This window comes from Trichomycterus rosablanca, chromosome 12 (assembly GCF_030014385.1).
Source record: "Trichomycterus rosablanca isolate fTriRos1 chromosome 12, fTriRos1.hap1, whole genome shotgun sequence".
Taxonomy (NCBI): domain Eukaryota; kingdom Metazoa; phylum Chordata; class Actinopteri; order Siluriformes; family Trichomycteridae; genus Trichomycterus; species Trichomycterus rosablanca.
Window position 1 is genome coordinate 36,550,826 of NC_085999.1, and position 18,506 is coordinate 36,569,331.

At 43.4% G+C, this 18,506-nt stretch overlaps 1 protein-coding gene and 1 long non-coding RNA gene across 2 annotated transcripts in view; one reads left to right on the plus strand and one right to left on the minus strand.

The window, feature by feature from the left end:
* LOC134324113 (uncharacterized) lies at positions 1-8,349 on the minus strand. Its single transcript, XR_010014145.1, has 3 exons — positions 8,277-8,349; positions 282-417; positions 1-130 (listed from the first exon to the last, which is right to left on the minus strand). It is a non-coding gene; the product is annotated as an uncharacterized LOC134324113 (long non-coding RNA).
* Positions 218-18,506, plus strand: part of wnt6b (wingless-type MMTV integration site family, member 6b) — a 27,862-nt gene continuing 9,573 nt past the window's right edge. Inside the window, exons 1-2 of the mRNA XM_063005773.1 lie at positions 218-374; positions 14,758-14,978. Of these exons, the coding sequence (XP_062861843.1) occupies positions 304-374; positions 14,758-14,978 (292 nt within the window). The 5' untranslated portion in view covers positions 218-303. The remainder of the gene's footprint in view (positions 375-14,757; positions 14,979-18,506) is intronic.

Here is an 18,506-nt window from a genome sequence, read left to right on the forward strand (position 1 = left end):
ATGATGCTTATTTATGTTGGAGTTTTGGTGAAGACGCACCGTCTGTTTCTTCTCTCTTCATCATCTCCAGAAAGTTTGGAACTAAAGAAGCCCGGTGGTTTCTCTCAGTGAAGGACTTTACTGCCTGGCTCTGATGAATGGGTGAGTTTGGTGAATGAGTGAGAGTAAAAGGAACAGAAGATCAGATTAGGGAGTGCGCACTGCAGTGAACCAGGGTGCACCCCAAAACACAGGAGAGGAAACAGGAGATTCATCATCACTTCATCATTTCATCCATTCACCTCTTCATCCATCCATCCTGCCATGCGCTCTCAGTACCAGCTGGCACTTTTCTTCATCCTGCTGTGCCCGGTCAACATCATCGGACTGTGGTGGTGAGTACCAGCTCCCAAAATATATCGTCTGTCCAATCACCTTCTGTCCAAATGAATCACAAGTCCTTCAACTTTACCTCTTAACGAGCTTTATAACAAAATTAATAAATAAAAATAATAACGCAATAAGTAAATCAATAAACCATTAAAATAAATAAATACAATGAACAAAATATAAACATGAATAAATAAAATAAAACATGAAAGTAAATAAATAAAATAAAAATAAGTAAATAAATAATAACAAAATAAATAAATTAAATAATTAATTAAACAAAAAATAAACAAATAAATGAATAAATAAAATAAAAAAGGAAAATAAATAATGTTTTTATAAATAATAAAAATAAGTGAATAAATAATAACAAAATAAACAAATTTAATATTTAATTGAACAAAAAATAAACAAATAGATGAATAAATAAAATAAAAAAGGAAAATAAATAATATTTTTATATATAATAAAAATAAGTGAATAAATAATAAAATAAATAATTATATTAATAATTAATTAAACAAAAAATTATCACAGACAAATAAATAAAATAAAACAATATGAAAAATAAATAAATACAAACTATATCAAATAAATACATAAATAAAACAGTTCAAAAATAAATAATTAAAACAATATGAAAAAGATAGATAGATGCAAAATAAATAGATAAATAAATAAATAGTCAAACTTCTACCAGAATTCTATTTTCACTTTCTAGTTTGGGGCTCCTTCCTCATATCATCTCTAGTTAATCATCTTGTTGATTTGTGAGTCCCACTCTGACTGCAATAAACACTTTCTGTAATCTGATCTGAATCTTTCACATCACTGAAGGAATTTGAGCTTCACTCGTCTTTATCAGACCTGTTTTAGATCAGACACTCCGCTGCTCTCAGCAGGTCACAACATCACCGCTGGGTTCAGGTCAGGACTTTAACTGAGCCACTCCGAAAGATCCATTCTGTATCTTTTCAGCCGCCCAGATTCTGAACTTCATCTCAGCATCAGCTCATGGACAGATGATCTTATGTTCTCCTTGAGAATTTTCTGATAGACAGTAGAACATTGTTTACTCAGGAACAGCAAAAGTCTTTCAGGTCTTGAAGCACAGAACAATCCAACACCATCACACCACCATCACACCACCACCTCCATGTGTGGGTCAGTAGGGACAGTGGTAGTCTAGTGGGTAGAGCTTTGGGCTATCAACCAGAAGATTGGTGGTTAAAATCCAAGCTCTGCTATGCAGCCACTGTTGGGTCCTTGAGCAAGGCCCTTAATCCAGTCTGCTCCAGGGGTGCCGTACAATGACTGACCCTGCGCTCTGACCCCAGCTTCCAAACAAGCTGGGATATGCAAAGGAAGAATTTTATTGTACTGCACAACTGTATATGTATATATGACAAATAAAGTATATCTTCTTCGTATGTCTTCTTCTTCTGACTGCTGCTGTGATGTTCTTGCTATGAATTGCTGGATTAACAGATAGAATCAGACTCATGTTGTCCAAATATTTTCTACGTCAATCAGTCCAAAGATTTTCATCCATTCTTGATTGAACTCAGCTGAAAGCTAATTACGAGTTAAAAACTAAAGAATTTTAGCAGGATGGCCACTTCAGGGTAAATTCCTCCAAGTTTTCTGTATTTTAAAATACTGGCTTTCACTGTGGTTCAATAGAGTCCTACAGTGAATTTTTTTGCTTTTTGGAAGATTTCCTAGATGGTAGATTTCTGTATATATACTCTATATAGCCGTTGCAAAAATAAATACACGTTTTTATTATTATTTCTATTTTTATAGCCACACACTCGGCTGTATTTGTGTTTGGGAAAGCATGTCTGTTTAATTAGCTTAATAGGGTGGCTGTTGGAGAGGTGTGTGTGTGTGTGTGTGTGTGTGTGTGTGGCTGAAGCCTTAATAGCGCTGCTAGTATCAACATGAACGATGTGGAAAATATGAGAAATACCTTTATATCTGCTTAGTATACACACACACACACACACACACACACACACACACACACAGCGACCTGACAGAATTGGGCACTACTTCATTAAGACTGACTGGTACACAGGACACACCTCCATTATTAAGACTGACTGGTACACAGGGTACACCTCCTTCATTAAGACTGATAGGTACAGATGACTGATGTTTCAGTCTCTCTTAATTTTTTGTTGCCTCATAAGCATTAATTTGCTCCAGGTGGACATTCTTCTACATATCACAGTTTCTCCCTTTTACACTTGCCAGCACTTTTGTTTGCACACTTGCTTTTTTCTGATGCTGTGATGCTGCACCACTCGGTCTTGTCCAGTCTTCCACTGGCATGTGATTCCATCTTTCTACAGTCGTCTGGGTACCTTGGTGTTGCTGCTGTGGAACCACCTTGGGAGAACAGATTGCCCCAGAGGCAGTGTGACATCCCCTTGTAACAGCCTGTCATTTTGTGACATCCAGTTCTCAGCTCTGTCCCTGTTCTATCCACTTTCTCTGTAGTAGTTGACTAGTTATTGGAAGGTTGCTGGTTCAAGCCCCATCACACATTTATACACCGATCAACCATAACATTAAAACCAGACTTCAATGGTCAGGACCCCCACATGACCACTACAGAGCAGGTTTTATTTAGGTGGTGGATTATTCTCAGCACTGCAGTGACACTGACATGGTGGTGGTGTGTTAGTGTGTGTTGTGCTGGTATGAGTGGATCAGACACAGCAGCGCTGATGGAGTTTTTAAATACCTTACTGTCACTGCTGGACTGAGAATAGTCCACCAATCAAAAATGTCTAGCCAACAGCGCCCTGTGGGCAGCGTCCTGTGACCACTGATGAAGGTCTAGAAGGCGACCAACTCAAACAGCAGCAATAGATGAGCGATCGTCTCTGACTTTACATCTACAAGGTGAACCATCTAGGTAGGAGTGTCTAATAGAGTGGACAGTGAGTGGACACGGTATTTAAAAATTCCAGCAGCGTTGCTGTGTCTGATCCACTCATACCAGCACAACACACACTAACACACCACCACCATGTCAGTGTCACTGCAGTGCTGACTCTGTGGTGGTCCTGTGGGGGTCCTGACCATTGAAGAACAGGGTGAAAGCAGGCTAAAAAGTATGTAGAGGAACAGATGGACCACAGTCAGTAATTGTAGAACTACAAAGTGCTTCTATATGGTAAGTGGAGCTGATAAAATAGACAGTGAGTGTAGAAACCAGGAGTTGGTTTTAATGTTATGGCTGATCGGTGTATATAGTGACTGCTAGGTGCGAGGCAATAATACTCTGGAGAACCTATCCATCCTTACACACACTCATATTTAGGGACAGCGTATAGCAGCTAATTCTCCTTCTACATGTTTGTGAGGGGTAAGAGAGAGAACATACCAAACTCCTGACAGATAATGATAGAAGTAGAGGTTTGAACCCAGATCCCAAGAACCCTGGATATGTGCAGCACCCACACAACATGCCTCACCAGATGAACCTGTAAAGATTCTCTTTAAAACGTGAATGTGTGTGTGTGTGTGTGTGTGTGTGTGTGTGTGTGTGTATTGGGGGGTCTAGTTGCAGGTCTGAGACTTAATTGTCAGGTCGAGACATTAAAGGGGTCACGGTTGGAATTTGGGGTAATGCTGCAGGCGGTGGGCGTCGTCGCACACTCCTTCAATCAGTCCAAAACACACACACACAGACACACACACACACAGACACACACACACACACACACACAGAGAGAGAGAGAGAGAGAGAGAGAGAGAGAATTGTGTTTATGAAACACAGTCAGATCGGCTGAAGCAACACGTTCGTATTTAAACGAAACTTCTGCACATTTCACATTCGCACCTCATTCATTGCTAATGCAGGTCCAGACCAGCTGCTCATACCAGTTTGTGTGTGTGGGTGTGTGTGTGTGTGTGTGTGTGGGTGTGTGTGTGTGTGTGTGTGTGTGTGTGTGTGTGTGTGTGTGTGTGTGTGTGTGTGAAGTATTCACAGCCATTTTCGTTAATAGCGGTTCTGCTGGATTATATGGTCAAAAGTATCTGCTCACCCCTCAGATTATTGACTTTAGGTGTTTTAGGCACCCAATTGTGTATACAGGTGTATCAAATCTATTGTAGACAATAAATGTGCTTACTAACATGTAGCAACAGTTTTGGGAAGGCCCTTTCCTGTTTCATTATCATTTATCATCATTTATGCAGAAGCGATTTCGAGTTCTCTGGGCCTGAGCTCATCTCAGATGGACCAACAGACTGTAGACACATGCGCCATGTTCAGATGGTCAGATCTGTGATGGTATGTGGATGCATCAGTGTGAAGGTACCACTGATGTGGGGATGTATATTAGGATTTACACTGAATTTAGAAAGTATTCACACCCTGTGACTTTCTGCACGTTATTGTGTTGTGGATTTGATGTTGAGCGGATCTTTTTACCATCAATTTACACTTAAATACCCAGAATGAAGAAGCAACAACATTAAAAACTGATTAATAATATTTTCTAGGAGCCTCTTTGGATATGTCCCTACAAGCTTTACACATCTGGATTTGGGCACTTTATCCCGTTCTTCCTCTCCAGCTTTGTCAGATTAGACGACAAGCACCTGTAATCCTTGATCTTCAGGTCTCTCCACAGATGTTTGATAGGGTTTAAGTCTTTGCTTAGGCTGGCTCACTCTGGGATATTCAGAGACTTAACCGGTGGGTCATTGACGTAGTAAAAGGTGAACTGTCACCCCAGTCTGAGTTGGCTGCATCCATCAATTCTTACCAGGCTCCTTGTCTCTGCTGCTGAGAGGAACGTAAATGGCATGATGCTCCCACCAACATGCTTTACAGTAGGGATGGTAGACGCCAGGTGACGTGCTGGGCCTGTTTTTTACCAGACGTGTTGCTTGCTGTTCCTCATCTCATCAGACCAGAGAATCTTTTTCTTCATGTTGCCGGAGACCAAGTGGGCTGTCATCTGTCTTTTACTCAACAGTCACTTCTGACTTCCACTCTGCCATTAAGACCTGACCACATGATTTGTGGTTCTCACATCTCAGGACAGGATTTGGAGCTTATTTATAGTGACCACTGGGTTCTTTCCCTAATGTTTACCTCACTACAGTGTGATGTTGGGGTTCCACAGGCAGTTCCATGGACCTCATAGTTTGGTTTTTGTGTGCATTGATTCGTCCATCAGTTCTTACCAGTTCCCTTTCCCTGCTGCTAAAAAGAACTCGTATGGCATGATGCTCCCACCACCATGTTTCACAGTAGGGATGGTAGACGCCAGGTGACATGCTGGACCTGTTTTTTACCAGACGGGGTGCTTGCTGTTCCTCATCTCATCGGACCAGAGAATCTTTTTCTTCATGTTGCCGGAGTCCAAGTTAAGTCTGTCCTTTACTTAACAGTGGCATCTGACTTCCAATCTGCCATTAAGACCTGACCACGTGATTTGTGGTTCTCACATCTCAGGACAGGATTTGGAGCTCTTTTATAGTGACCACTGGGTTCTTTCTTACCTACCCCCTTAAAGTCCAGATGTCTAGTTTTTCTGGATAACCAACTCTAGAGTCTATCAGAGTCTTCATATTTTATTTAAAAAACTATTGATGCCCCTGTGGTCCTGAATCACTTAAAGCCTAAAGACATTGATTTCTATCCCTGCCCTGATTTATACCTCAGTACAGTGTGATGTTGGGGATCCACAGGCAGTTCCTTGGACCTCGTGTTTTGGTTTTTGTCCTAAAAATGCTCCGGGTCATTGTTGTGTTAAAAGGTGGACTGTCACCCTAGTCGGAGTTTGCTGCATCGATTTGTCCATCAGTTCTTACCAGTTCCCTTTCCCTGCTGGTAAGAAGAACTCATATGGCATGATGCTCCCACCACCATGTTTCACAGTAAGGATGATATTCGCCAGGTGATGTGCTGGGCTTGCTAATTTTTCATCTCATCAGACCAGAGAATCATTTTCTTCATGTTGCCGGAGTCCAAGTGGGCCGTCGTCTGTCTTTTACTCAACAGTCACTTCTGAAATCCACTCTGCCATAAGGACCTGATTTATGACTCAATGCAGAGATGACTGACCATCCAGTAGGTCCTTACTTCTCAGGACAGGATTTTATAGTGACGACTGGTTTCTTTCTTACCTACCTGGTTGAAGTCCTTTCTGCCCAGATGCCCAGTCTGGCTGGACTACCAACTCTAGAGAGGTTCATATTTTATTTAAAAACTATTGATGCTACTGTGGTTCTGAACCACTTAAAGCTTTAGATAGTGATTTCTATCCCTGTCTATGTCATTGTTGTGGTAAAAGGTGAAATGTCAGCCCAGTCTGAGTTTGCATGTGCATTTATTCATCGAGCAATTCTAACCAGTCGCCCTGTCCCTACTGCTGAGAGGAACTCATGTGGCATGATGCTCCCACCACCCTAAAAATACTGGGTGCCCTTCCAAACTATGTCTAAACAATTCAGATTGCAGCAGGTGGATTCAGTTCAGTTCTAGTCACATCTCAAGGACCAATAAAGCAAACAGGATGCACCTGAGCACAGACACAATAACGTGTGCTGAAAGTCACGGGGTGTAAATACTTATGAATTCATCGTGTGTGTGTGTGTGGGTGTGTTGAAGTATGTGTACTCCCCCACACACCTGGGGGTGCAGTGCAGATTGGGAGTACAATGCAGGTCTGTGTGGTGTAGTGAGTGGTGTGTGTTATCTGTGTGTGTGTGTGTGTGTGTGTGTGACGAGTGTGTGTGATGGACAGCTGGACAGTCGGACAGATGAAAGGCTGTGAGATGAGTGTGTGTGAGGGACGAGTCTCTCAGGCTCATGTGCTGCTGGTTCCACTCAGAGCCAACCGTACTGGGCAGCTGTAGCCTAGCAGGTAAGGTACTGGACCAGTAATAGAAAGGTTGCTGGTTCAATCCCCACCACTGCCAGGTTGCCACTGTTGGGCCCTTGAGCAAGGACCTTAACCCTTAATTGCTTAGATAATGTATACTGTCACAGTACTGTAAGTCACTTTGGATAAGAGCATCTGCAAAATGCCAAAAATGTAAATGTACCAGTCAGACCACACGTGCATACCACAGCAGACTCTATGGTTTACTGATTTCTGCAACTGTACTTTTCTATGACTGATTGACTGAATATTTTTATTAATTTGAGTTCTTTCATCAGTTTACCAAGAGTTTCTGGCTCAAAAACATGCTTAGATCAAGTCAGATGATTCATTTGGTGGTTTATGTAGGTTTAACTTTGAGTAATGGTCTCCTGATTATGATTGGCTAAAGCCGGTGACTTCTCTGTGCCCATGTAAATAAGACTGAAACATTGGTGCCACCAGCCCCCAGCGTCCTTTGATCGGAAATTGCCCACTGATGAAAGGCTAGAGGAAGATGACCACATTGTGTCTGTGACTGTCCACCTACAACCAGCACTAACAGGGCATGAGGTACAGGGGGTGACAAATGTACAGAGCAAAAGATGGTCTATATCAGTAATTGTATACCCACAAAGTTTATTTTTATAATTGATAGTGTACCTAAAATAGTGCTTGCTGAGTGTGTGTACCAATTTACATGGGTGTGTGGCCAGGAAGAGCACTAGGACCCACCAGAGGCTTCATGCCCCCTCCTAGGGCACATTCACATGAGAAGCAACAAAACTGCTTTTGCGCTTTGGCAGGAAGAGGTCTTCCCCAAACTGTTGCCACAAAGCTAGATGCATTAGGGTGATTTGATATCAATGATTTTATAAACCTTTTAGCTATGGGTCTGGCCTAAACACCTGAGCCCAATAATCAGGAGACATGTCTATATACACCAATCAGCCATAACATTAAAACCACCTCCTTGTTTCTACACACACTGTCCATTTTATCAGCTCCACTTACCATATTGAAGCACTTTGTAGTTCTACAATTACTGACTGTAGTCCATCTGTCTCTACATACTTTTTTAGCCCCCTTTCACCCTGTTCTTCAATGGTCAGGACCTCCACAGGACCACCACAGAGCAGGTATTATTTAGGTGGTGGATCATTCTCAGCACTGCAGTGACACTGACTTGGTGGTGGTGTGTTAGTGGGTGTGTTCGAAAAGCTAGTGTGCTGTCTACATAGGCAGCATTTTACGTCATCCTGTGCGCGCTCCCAAGAAGGAGGCTGTTCGAAATCCTAGATGCCTTAAAATCCACACTTCTGAGGCATCTTATTATTTCAATGTTATTTTAGCTCAAGAACGAGTGAGCATCGAACGCTGCCTTAGTGATCAAGACAATCCCAGCATTCATGGCTGACGGGGCGGAGAAACGAATGGAGTTATTTTCAAACGTAAATAAAATATTAATGATTTTTTACTTGTATAAACTTTTACCGAGTGTTTTTATTTGCAAGTTCGGGCTTTTTAGGAAATTTAACCGTTATCGGTACATGAAGGGAGATGCTATATTGACGTTAGCGTGCTGTGCTACCTCAGTTTATTGGTTTTAATGGCGAGATGCTAAATGCTAAACGCGAAATGCTAAACCCGATGGAATCGCTGTCTGGATGGAAAGTAGTGCGTTCGAATAACCTGACTTATAAGTCACTGACTTATTAGAATCCTCTCTACTAAGTCAGCTGCCTATGTAGACAGTAAGACATCAAGGCAGCTCCCTAGGTTTTCGAACACACCCAATGTGTGTTGTGCTGGTATGAGTGGATCAGACACAGCAGCGCTGCTGGAGTTTTTAAATACCGTGTCCACTCACTGTCCACTCTATTAGACACTCCTACCTAGTTGGTCCACCTTGTAGATGTAAAGTCAGAGACGATCGCTCATCTATTGCTGCATCTTCTAGACCTTCATCAGTGGTCACAGGATGCTGCCCACGGGCGCTGTTGGCTGGTTTTTTTTGGGGTTGGTGGACTATTTTCAGTCCAGCAGGGACAGTGAGGTGTTTAAAAACTCCAGCAGCGCTGCTGTGTCTGATCCACTCATACCAGCACAACACACACTAACACACCACCACCATGTCAGTGTCACTGTAGTGCTCAGGAAAAAGGAGGTCTAGCAATCAGCATTCCAATTCATCCCAAAGGTGTTTAATAGGGTCTTGGTTGGGGCTCTGGAGTTCATTTATACCAGATTTCTCAAACCATGTCACAGTGTGGTCTCAGTTTGTCCATAGTGGCACACTCACTCACTCACTCACTCACTGTCATAACCGCTTATCCAATTAGGGTCGTGGGGGGGTGGGGGGTTGCTGGAGCCTATCCCAGCTTTTCAATGGGCGCAAGGCACACAGTAACACCCTGGACGGGGTGCCAGTCCATTGCAGGGCAGACACACACACACACCCATTCACCTATAGGGCAATTCAGTGTCTCCAATTAACTTGACTGAAACCCACGCAGACACAGGGAGAACATGCAAACTCCACACAGAAAGGACCCGGACTGCCCTGCCTGGGGATCGACACCCAGGACCTTCTTGCTGTGAGGCGACAGTGCTACCCACTGAGCCACTGTGCTGCCCCCATAGTGGTTCTTCCCTAAACACAATCAGTAGGTCTGACTACAAAAGCAGAAAGCAATGCTTAGACAAACAGATGTGTGTCCATGTACTTTTGGCCATCCATTGTGTATATGAGACAGATGCAATATTTATCAGTGTGAGAAATCCTCATAATAAACTGTATTTAATTCCTGCATCACATTATTTATGACACTTTCTTCAGATCGGACAGATCTGGATTTCGTTCCGTGCAGATTAATGGAGGTCCATTCTCTAAACCAGTTCGGCTCCTTTTCTCATCTGGACGACGACGAGGTTTCCAATCAAGCGGCCGTGCGAGATAAGATCAGATAAGGTGGAGCTGACAGGCGCTTGGCCTTCCCTCACGCTTTGCTGGCGGGGTTCGGGACACACGCACAGCGGCTCGGTTGTGTTCGCTACATATCCAGCATAGTTTGAGGATTAAGAAGAGGATGAGTTTCAGTCCCTCAGCCAGAGAAGAGCAGGACTTTTATCTCTGAAGCTCGTCATCCATAATGAAACCCGATCTCTCCGAGCTGCCAGATAGATGCTGTCTGAGAAATGTGCGTGTGTGGAGGGGTGGGATACGCCGTCGGGCTATTAATACTGCAATAAATGAAGTCATGCTCTCCGAGAGCACGGTGAGAACCTTCTCATCCACGATTCTGCTCCCAACTTTAACCGGCTGGACGTGTCACGTGACCAAAATGTAGATTAATCAGACTGATGACCAGTGATAGTGTAAAGCTGTATGGAGATGATGACCACACACCGTTTGGTGAGATCACCCTCATCTACTCATCCCAAAGTTTCTACTCGGGTTTGACATGGTGAGTTGCTCCTAAATTGAGACACCAAAGTAAAACATTAGAAATAACAGGATGGCAGGATGTTCTGAATTAGGGCGCATTCACACGAGAAGCTGCAATACCGCGAACCTTCAAATTCAAAATGTAATTTTGTCCCTTTGAGGATTCCATAATGGAAAAGTATTGCTTCTCTACACACGTGATCGTCTCTCTGTAGTCTGTGCTCAAAAGAACAAGCCAGTAAAGTATTTTGGTCCCGATAGTTTGTCTTTGTACAGTTTACTTCTTTCTTTATAAACTCAGCAAACTCTAAAGATGCTCGATTATACCAGCAGTCAGTTAGACAAAATGTCCAAGATGTCGAACTTAAGAGGCCATAAACACTCAAAGACCCTGCTTGCATTAGGCTATTTAAGGGATTTATAGATGTGCCAATAATGAGGATTTTTCTTTAAACTTGGTTGGCACAGTGCTCTAGATTTCAACCCAGATCTTAGCGGTGCTATGAGCTGGCCAGGGGTCTACACAGATGCCAAAAATGGCTAGGACTACGGGGCAAATGGGGTGGCTGTTTCCCTGTGGAACTGGATCAGCCAAAACCCTGACCAGGCTACAGTGGTTAATGAAAATGAAACAAGCATATTTTACATTTTCAGCATTTAGCTGATGCTTTTATCCAAAGCAACTTACAGTACCGTGACAGTATATTGTCTAAGCAATTGAGTGTTAAGGGCCTTGTTTAAGGGCCCAGCAGTGGCAACCTTTCAATTACTAGTCCCGTACCTTACCTGCTAGGCTACATCTGTCCTCTAATGACTGTAATGTCCTTATAGATGAGATTTTTGGTACATTTTTGAGGACGATCCCCCATCTTCAGCAGGGGTGCCATTAATTTTGCATCTGACTGTACGTTAGATTTTTGTAGCACTGTTTGAAGTTGTGCCGCGCCCCTCAGAGGGAGAGTCTAGTTTTGTTTTACGAGTCGTGCCCCGGTTTTGAGTCAGGACTGGATCCTGTACTGGGCGTGGACCGGGTCAGCCCGTGAAATATGCACCGATGGCGTCGTCCCGCTCTGCCCATCGCCATAGAAACTGCATCAAAGTGCACCCTCATTCAGCTGGGTGAATCTATACATGAATAGAATAATAGAACGCCTTTATGCCTTGTCATATATAAATATACAGTACATATACCAGCTGGGGTCAGAGCGCAGGGTCAGCCATCGTACGGTGCCCATGGAGCAGACAGGGTTAAGGGCCTTGCTCAAGGACCCAACAGTGGCTGCATTGCAGAGCCTGGATTTGAACCGACAGTCTTCCAATTGATAGTCCAAAGCTCTACCCACTAGGCTTCCACTGACCACTAAACATGAAACAATACCAAGTTTAATCACCAGGTTCCCATTAGTTCATCACATTACAAATTCCATCACGTTTTTTTATTTTCCAAAACCAGCCAATAAACTATGGCCAGGACAGAACAGTTGTAGCCTAGCGGACAAGGTACTGGACCAAAAGGTCGTGGTTCAAGCCACATCACTGCCAGGTCGCCACTGTTGGACCTCAATTGCTTAGACAATATAATGTAAGTCGCTATGGACAAAGCGACAAAGACAAAGTGTCTCCATGTGCACATTGAATGGTTTGATGAGTCTGGCATACAGGAACCCCAGTGGTCTGCAAAGAGCCCTACTGAACATCTTTGGGATGAATTGGAAGGTCAATTATGAGCCAGGCCTTCTCATCTAACATCAGTGCCTGTGTTTACAAATTCCCTCAGAAAATCTTGTGGAAAGACAAATGGGATGTCAGCTCTGTATTATTGCTTATAGCTTTGTACAACAAACTTTTGTTCAGGTGTCCACATACTTTTGACCATATGGTGCATTTTAAATAATAAGAAGAACTAAAATGCTTCAATATCCATTCCCTCTCACTGCAAAGTCTTTATTACGAGTTTTATTTCTGTATGAGCGCATAGTCCGGACTATCTGATGCTTTTATCAGATAACGCGCCGGTCTGTAACCATGCCAACACTCGTTTATAACACACGTCCGGGGTCGTGAGACCGCCAGGAATGAAGTGCTTATGCTTCAGATGAAACATTAGTCCAATCAGGAACGACTCAGGGAAGCGGCTATCTCCAATCTCATACGTCTTACTCAGACCACCGGGTCTGACGTTCAGCTCTGCTTCTTTAAATAAACTCAGAGCATCAGATAAACGTTATTAGTCTGAGAGATTGAACCTGACGGAGTGAAGAGAAAATCACGAGGTGTCGTTACACACCACCGACAGCTCCTAATGATAAAGGAAATACATTACAACAAGCAAACACTGCCAGGATTTCCAGCTGAAAGTGGCAGATCTTCACGATTCCTCCTGGTTCCACGTCTCCCATCAGGATCTACTTAGAGAACGAGGAGAGGTGAAAAGTAGAAGATCACTTCATCCTTCATCTGCTTCATCCTGGTCAGGGTTTTGCTGTCACTGGAGGCTGGAAATACAGAAATCAGTGACTGAGACAGACAGTGTCCAGAAATAAGAATCAAACCCAGGTCCTCAGGACTCATACTGCTGTGTGCTACCCACCGAGCCACCCCGCTATATGGACAAAACTATTGGGACATCTGACCATGAGCTTGTTGGACATCTCCTTCAAATCCATCCGCATTCATATTATTAATATCATCCACTCTTCTAAGAAGCCTTTCTTCACAACTTTGGAGTGTGTCTGTGGGAATTTGTGCATTTTCAGTGCATAGATTCAGTGAGGTCAGGCACTGATATTGGAGGAAAAGGTCTGGCTTGCAAACCAAGTTTAATTCATCCCGAAAGTCTTTAGTGGCATTGAGACCAGGGCTCTGTGCACACAACTATTTAAATCATGACTTTATACATCGATCAGCCATAACATTAAAACCACCTCCATGTTTCTACACACACTGTCCATTTGATCAGCTCCACTTACCATATAGAAGCACTTTGTAGTTCTACAATTACTGACTGTAGTCCATCTGTTTCTCTGTATGCTTTGTTAGCTGCTTTCACCCTGTTCTTCAGTGGTCAGGACCCCCACAGGACCACCACAGAGCAGGTATTATTTAGGAGGTGGATGATTCTCAGCACTGCAGTGATACTGACATGGTGGTGGTGTGTTAGTGTGTGTTGTGCTGGTATGAGTGGATCAGACACAGCAGTGCTGCTGGAGTTTTTAAACACCCCACTGTCACTGCTGGACTGAGAATAGTCCACCAACCAAAAATATCCAGCCAACAGCGCCCCGTGGGCAACGTCCTCTGACCACTGATGAAGGTCTAGAAGATGACCGACTCAAACAGCAGCAATAGATGAGCGATCGTCTCTGACTTTACATCTACAAGGTGGACCGACTAGGTAGGAGTGTCTAATAGAGTGGACAGTGAGTGGACACGGTATTTAAAAACTCCAGCAGCGCTGCTGTGTCTGATACACTCATACCAGCACAACACACACTAACACACAGTGTCAGTGTCACTGCAGTGCTGAGAATGATCCACCACCTAAATAATACCTGCTCTGTGGTGGTCCTGGCAGAGAAACAGGTGGACTACAGTCAGTAATTGTAGAACTACAAAGTGCTTCTATATGGTAAGTGTAGAAACAGGGAGGTGATTTTAATGTTAGCAATAGATGAAGCAGAAACTAGTAACTTTAAACGTGATTTATATTTTACAAGGCTGGATTTACTGAACTGACTGATAGAATTACTGTGTGTGTGGGGGGGGGGGGTATATTTTTAACAAGGGGTGATGAAGGTGTTGGATAACTTGGTTCCATAGTTAAATACACTGATGTTTTCATTATCTAGGTTTACTTGGTCTAATTGTATGTTTGGTTTAATAATATATAGTAACAGAGGTGATCAGAAAGGGTGCAAATACTTTTTCACACTCCTGAACTTATTTATTGGAAGCACTTGTGTATTACAGATAAACAACAGCATGTAAACAGCTGTTATTGTTACGTAAACAGCTGGATCTGACTAAGTCTAACTGTCTCTGCTACAGGGCGGTGGGGAGTCCGCTGGTCATGGATCCCAACAGCATCTGCAGGAAGACCAAGCGTCTGGGATCCAAACAAGCCGAGCTGTGCCAGAACCAGCCAGAAATTGTCCATGAGGTAGCTAAAGGTGCCAGGCTGGGGGTGCGTGAATGCCAGTACCAATTTCGCTTTCGACGCTGGAACTGTACCAGCCATAACAAATACTTCGGCAAAATCCTGCAACAAGGTGAGAGAGCTTCTTCACTGTGGTTTCATTACCAGTCAGTAGTCGAAAGTATGTGGACACCCTATCCAAGTATTCTGGAGAATTCCCTGTTCCAACGTGGCCACTGTGCAAAACAAGGTCCATAAAGACACGGTTTGACCAGTTTGGTGTGAAGGAACTGGGAACTAGGAACTTCTTGATTCTTTTCAAAATTTTGGGAAAAGCCTCTCTAGAAAAGTGGTGGTGCAGGAGACTTTTTAATGCCCAGGATTTTAGAGTGGGGCATCTATCAATACAGGTGTCCACATACTTTTGGAAATATAGTATTTTTTTTTGATTGAGCAGTAAACATCCAGGACAAATAAGTAGTGTTCCAGTCATTCAGTCGTAGAAAAGAAACGGGTGCAAAAAGTGCTATAATTAAAGGGACATTCATACAACATATGGCCAAAAGTATTTGGACACCTGACCATGAGCTAATTAGACGTCCCATTCAAAAAGTAGGTAGTGCAGTGGTGTATTATACTAGATCACCACCGCTCAGATCCAGGTTTTAATCTCAGCTGTGCTATCAGCCGTCTGTGTTTCTAAACAGACATGATTGACTATGTCTTGGGGGTGAAGGGGGGTGTTTGAAGCCATGCGATGCATTGGCGCCCGGTTCAGGGTGTTCCTGCCTTGCGCCAAGTGTTTTGCTGGGTCCGGATTGTCAGTAATGACTGGGCGCAAAGCAGTAACACAGTAATCAGTGTGACCCCCACAATACCCCCTTCAGATAGACACCAAAAGTATTTGGACACCGTGAGCTTATTGGATGTCCCATAAAAAACAAAACAAAAAAAAACAATTGGTGTATAACAACAGCCACTCTTCTGAGAAGGCTTCTCACATGAATTTAAAGAATGTATATGGGAATTTGTGCCCATTCAGTCAAAATATGACAGCATTTGTATGGCTGGGCATACTGGTGTTGGTCAAGAAAGCCTTAGTTGAAATTCCAATTCATACCAAAGCTGTAGAGTGGGATTGAGGTCAGGGCTCTGTGAATGACACTGGAGTTTCTTTAAAGATTTTCTGCATGTTTTTATAGAGCTTTCTTTGTGCAGTAATGAGGAACAGGGAAAGGGCCTTCCCTAAACTGTTGCTGCATAGTTAGAAGCAAATAATGTCCTTTATATAATTGATTTACTGCAGCTGTTAGTAATTGTTGTAATTGAAACACATTAATTCAACAATTAGAAATGGTGTCCCGATACTTTTGCCCATGAGTTCCCTTCTCTTCTCAATGGCTTTCAGTTTTGAGCAGAGGCTACATCTCAGCTGGAGCATGACTCCAGACCTTTGACCCTTGGTCTAATGACCTGGACCTAGGTACAGTGTATCACAAAAGTGAGTACACCCCTCACATTTCTGCAGATATTTAAGTATATCTTTTCATGGAACAACACTGACAAAATGACACTTTGACACAATGAAAAGTAGTCTGTGTGCAGCTTATATAACAGTGTAAATGTATTCTTCCCTCAAAATAACTCAATATACAGCCATTAATGTCTAAACCACCGGCAACAAAAGTGAGTACACCCCTTAGTGAAAGTTCCTGAAGTAACAATATTTTGTGTGGCCACCATTATTTCCCAGAACTGCCTTAACTCTCCTGGGCATGGAGTTTACCAGAGCTTCACAGGTTGCCACTGGAATGCTTTTCCACTCCTCCATGACGACATCACGGAGCTGGCGGATATTCGAGACTTTGCGCTCCTCCACCTTCCGCTTGAGGATGCCCCAAAGATGTTCTATTGGGTTTAGGTCTGGAGACATGCTTGGCCAGTCCATCACCTTTACCCTCAGCCTCTTCAATAAAGCAGTGGTCGTCTTAGAGGTGTGTTTGGGGTCATTATCATGCTGGAACACTGCCCTGCGACCCAGTTTCCGGAGGGACGGGTTCATGCTCTGCTCCAGTATTTCACAGTACATATTGGAGTTCATGTGTCCCTCAATGAAATGTAACTCCCCAACACCTGCTGCACTCATGCAGCCCCAGACCATGGCATTCCCACCACCATGCTTGACTGTAGGCATGACACACTTATCTTTGTACTCCTCACCTGATTGCCGCCACACATGCTTGAGACCATCTGAACCAAACAAATTAATCTTGGTCTCATCAGACCATAGGACATGGTTCCAGTAATCCATGTCCTTTGTTGACATGTCTTCAGCAAACTGTTTGCGGGCTTTCTTGTGTAGAGACTTCAGAAGAGGCTTCATTCTGGGGTGACAGCCATGCAGACCAATTTGATGTAGTGTGCGGCGTATGGTCTGAGCACTGACAGGCTGACCCCCCACCTTTTCAATCTCTGCAGCAATGCTGACAGCACTCCTGCGCCTATCTTTCAAAGACAGCAGTTGGAGGTGACGCTGAGCACGTGCACTCAGCTTCTTTGGACGACCAACGCGAGGTCTGTTCTGAGTGGACCCTGCTCTTTTAAAACGCTGGATGATCTTGGCCACTGTGCTGCAGCTCAGTTTCAGGGTGTTGGCAATCTTCTTGTAGCCTTGGCCATCTTCATGTAGCGCAACAATTCGTCTTTTAAGATCCTCAGAGAGTTCTTTGCCATGAGGTGCCATGTTGGAACTTTCAGTGACCAGTATGAGAGAGTGTGAGAGCTGTACTACTAAATTGAACACACCTGCTCCCTATGCACACCTGAGACCTAGTAACACTAACAAATCACATGACATTTTGGAGGGAAAATGACAAGCAGTGCTCAATTTGGACATTTAGGGGTGTAGTCTCTTAGGGGTGTACTCACTTTTGTTGCCGGTGGTTTAGACATTAATGGCTGTATATTAAGTTATTTTGAGGGAAGAATACATTTACACTGTTATATAAGCTGCACACAGACTACTTTTCATTGTGTCAAAGTGTCATTTTGTCAGTGTTGTCCCATGAAAAGATATACTTAAATATCTGCAGAAATGTGAGGGGTGTACTCACTTTTGTGATACACTGTACACTTGAATCTGATCTGACCCTGCTATGATGAGAGAAGAACCAAAGCTCTTATGTAGAAGACACGTGTTCATCAGTGATCACTTCAGTGATCATGTCCCGCTTCTGCCAAACTCACCCACCGTAAGAACTCCGGCGTAACCGCCGACCGAGTGTCCTCGGCCCTTTGAAGAAGCTAATGAACCCAGCGCGGCGAGCTCATCTGTGTGATTATCCTCCTCACAGAAGCTGACATTGTTCTTCCTGTTGTGGTGCTGAGGTGGATCTGATTATCTCCTGTTGTGTAAACGTCTCAGAGCTTCTCCACTGAGAGTGGCTCATTATTTTTGGATGAGCTCAGGAATGTAGAGGTAAAAAAAAAAAACCTGGTCAGTGGAAGGCTGGTGAAACAACTGAAATAACACGGACACCCACCAGCACGCAAACAAAGAAAAATGATCAAAAAGATAAAAGGAAATTCCTGGATCCAGACCTTCAGGTTAAAAGAGGAACAGACATCCACTTACCGTCCAGATCACCTAAAATATTTAGAA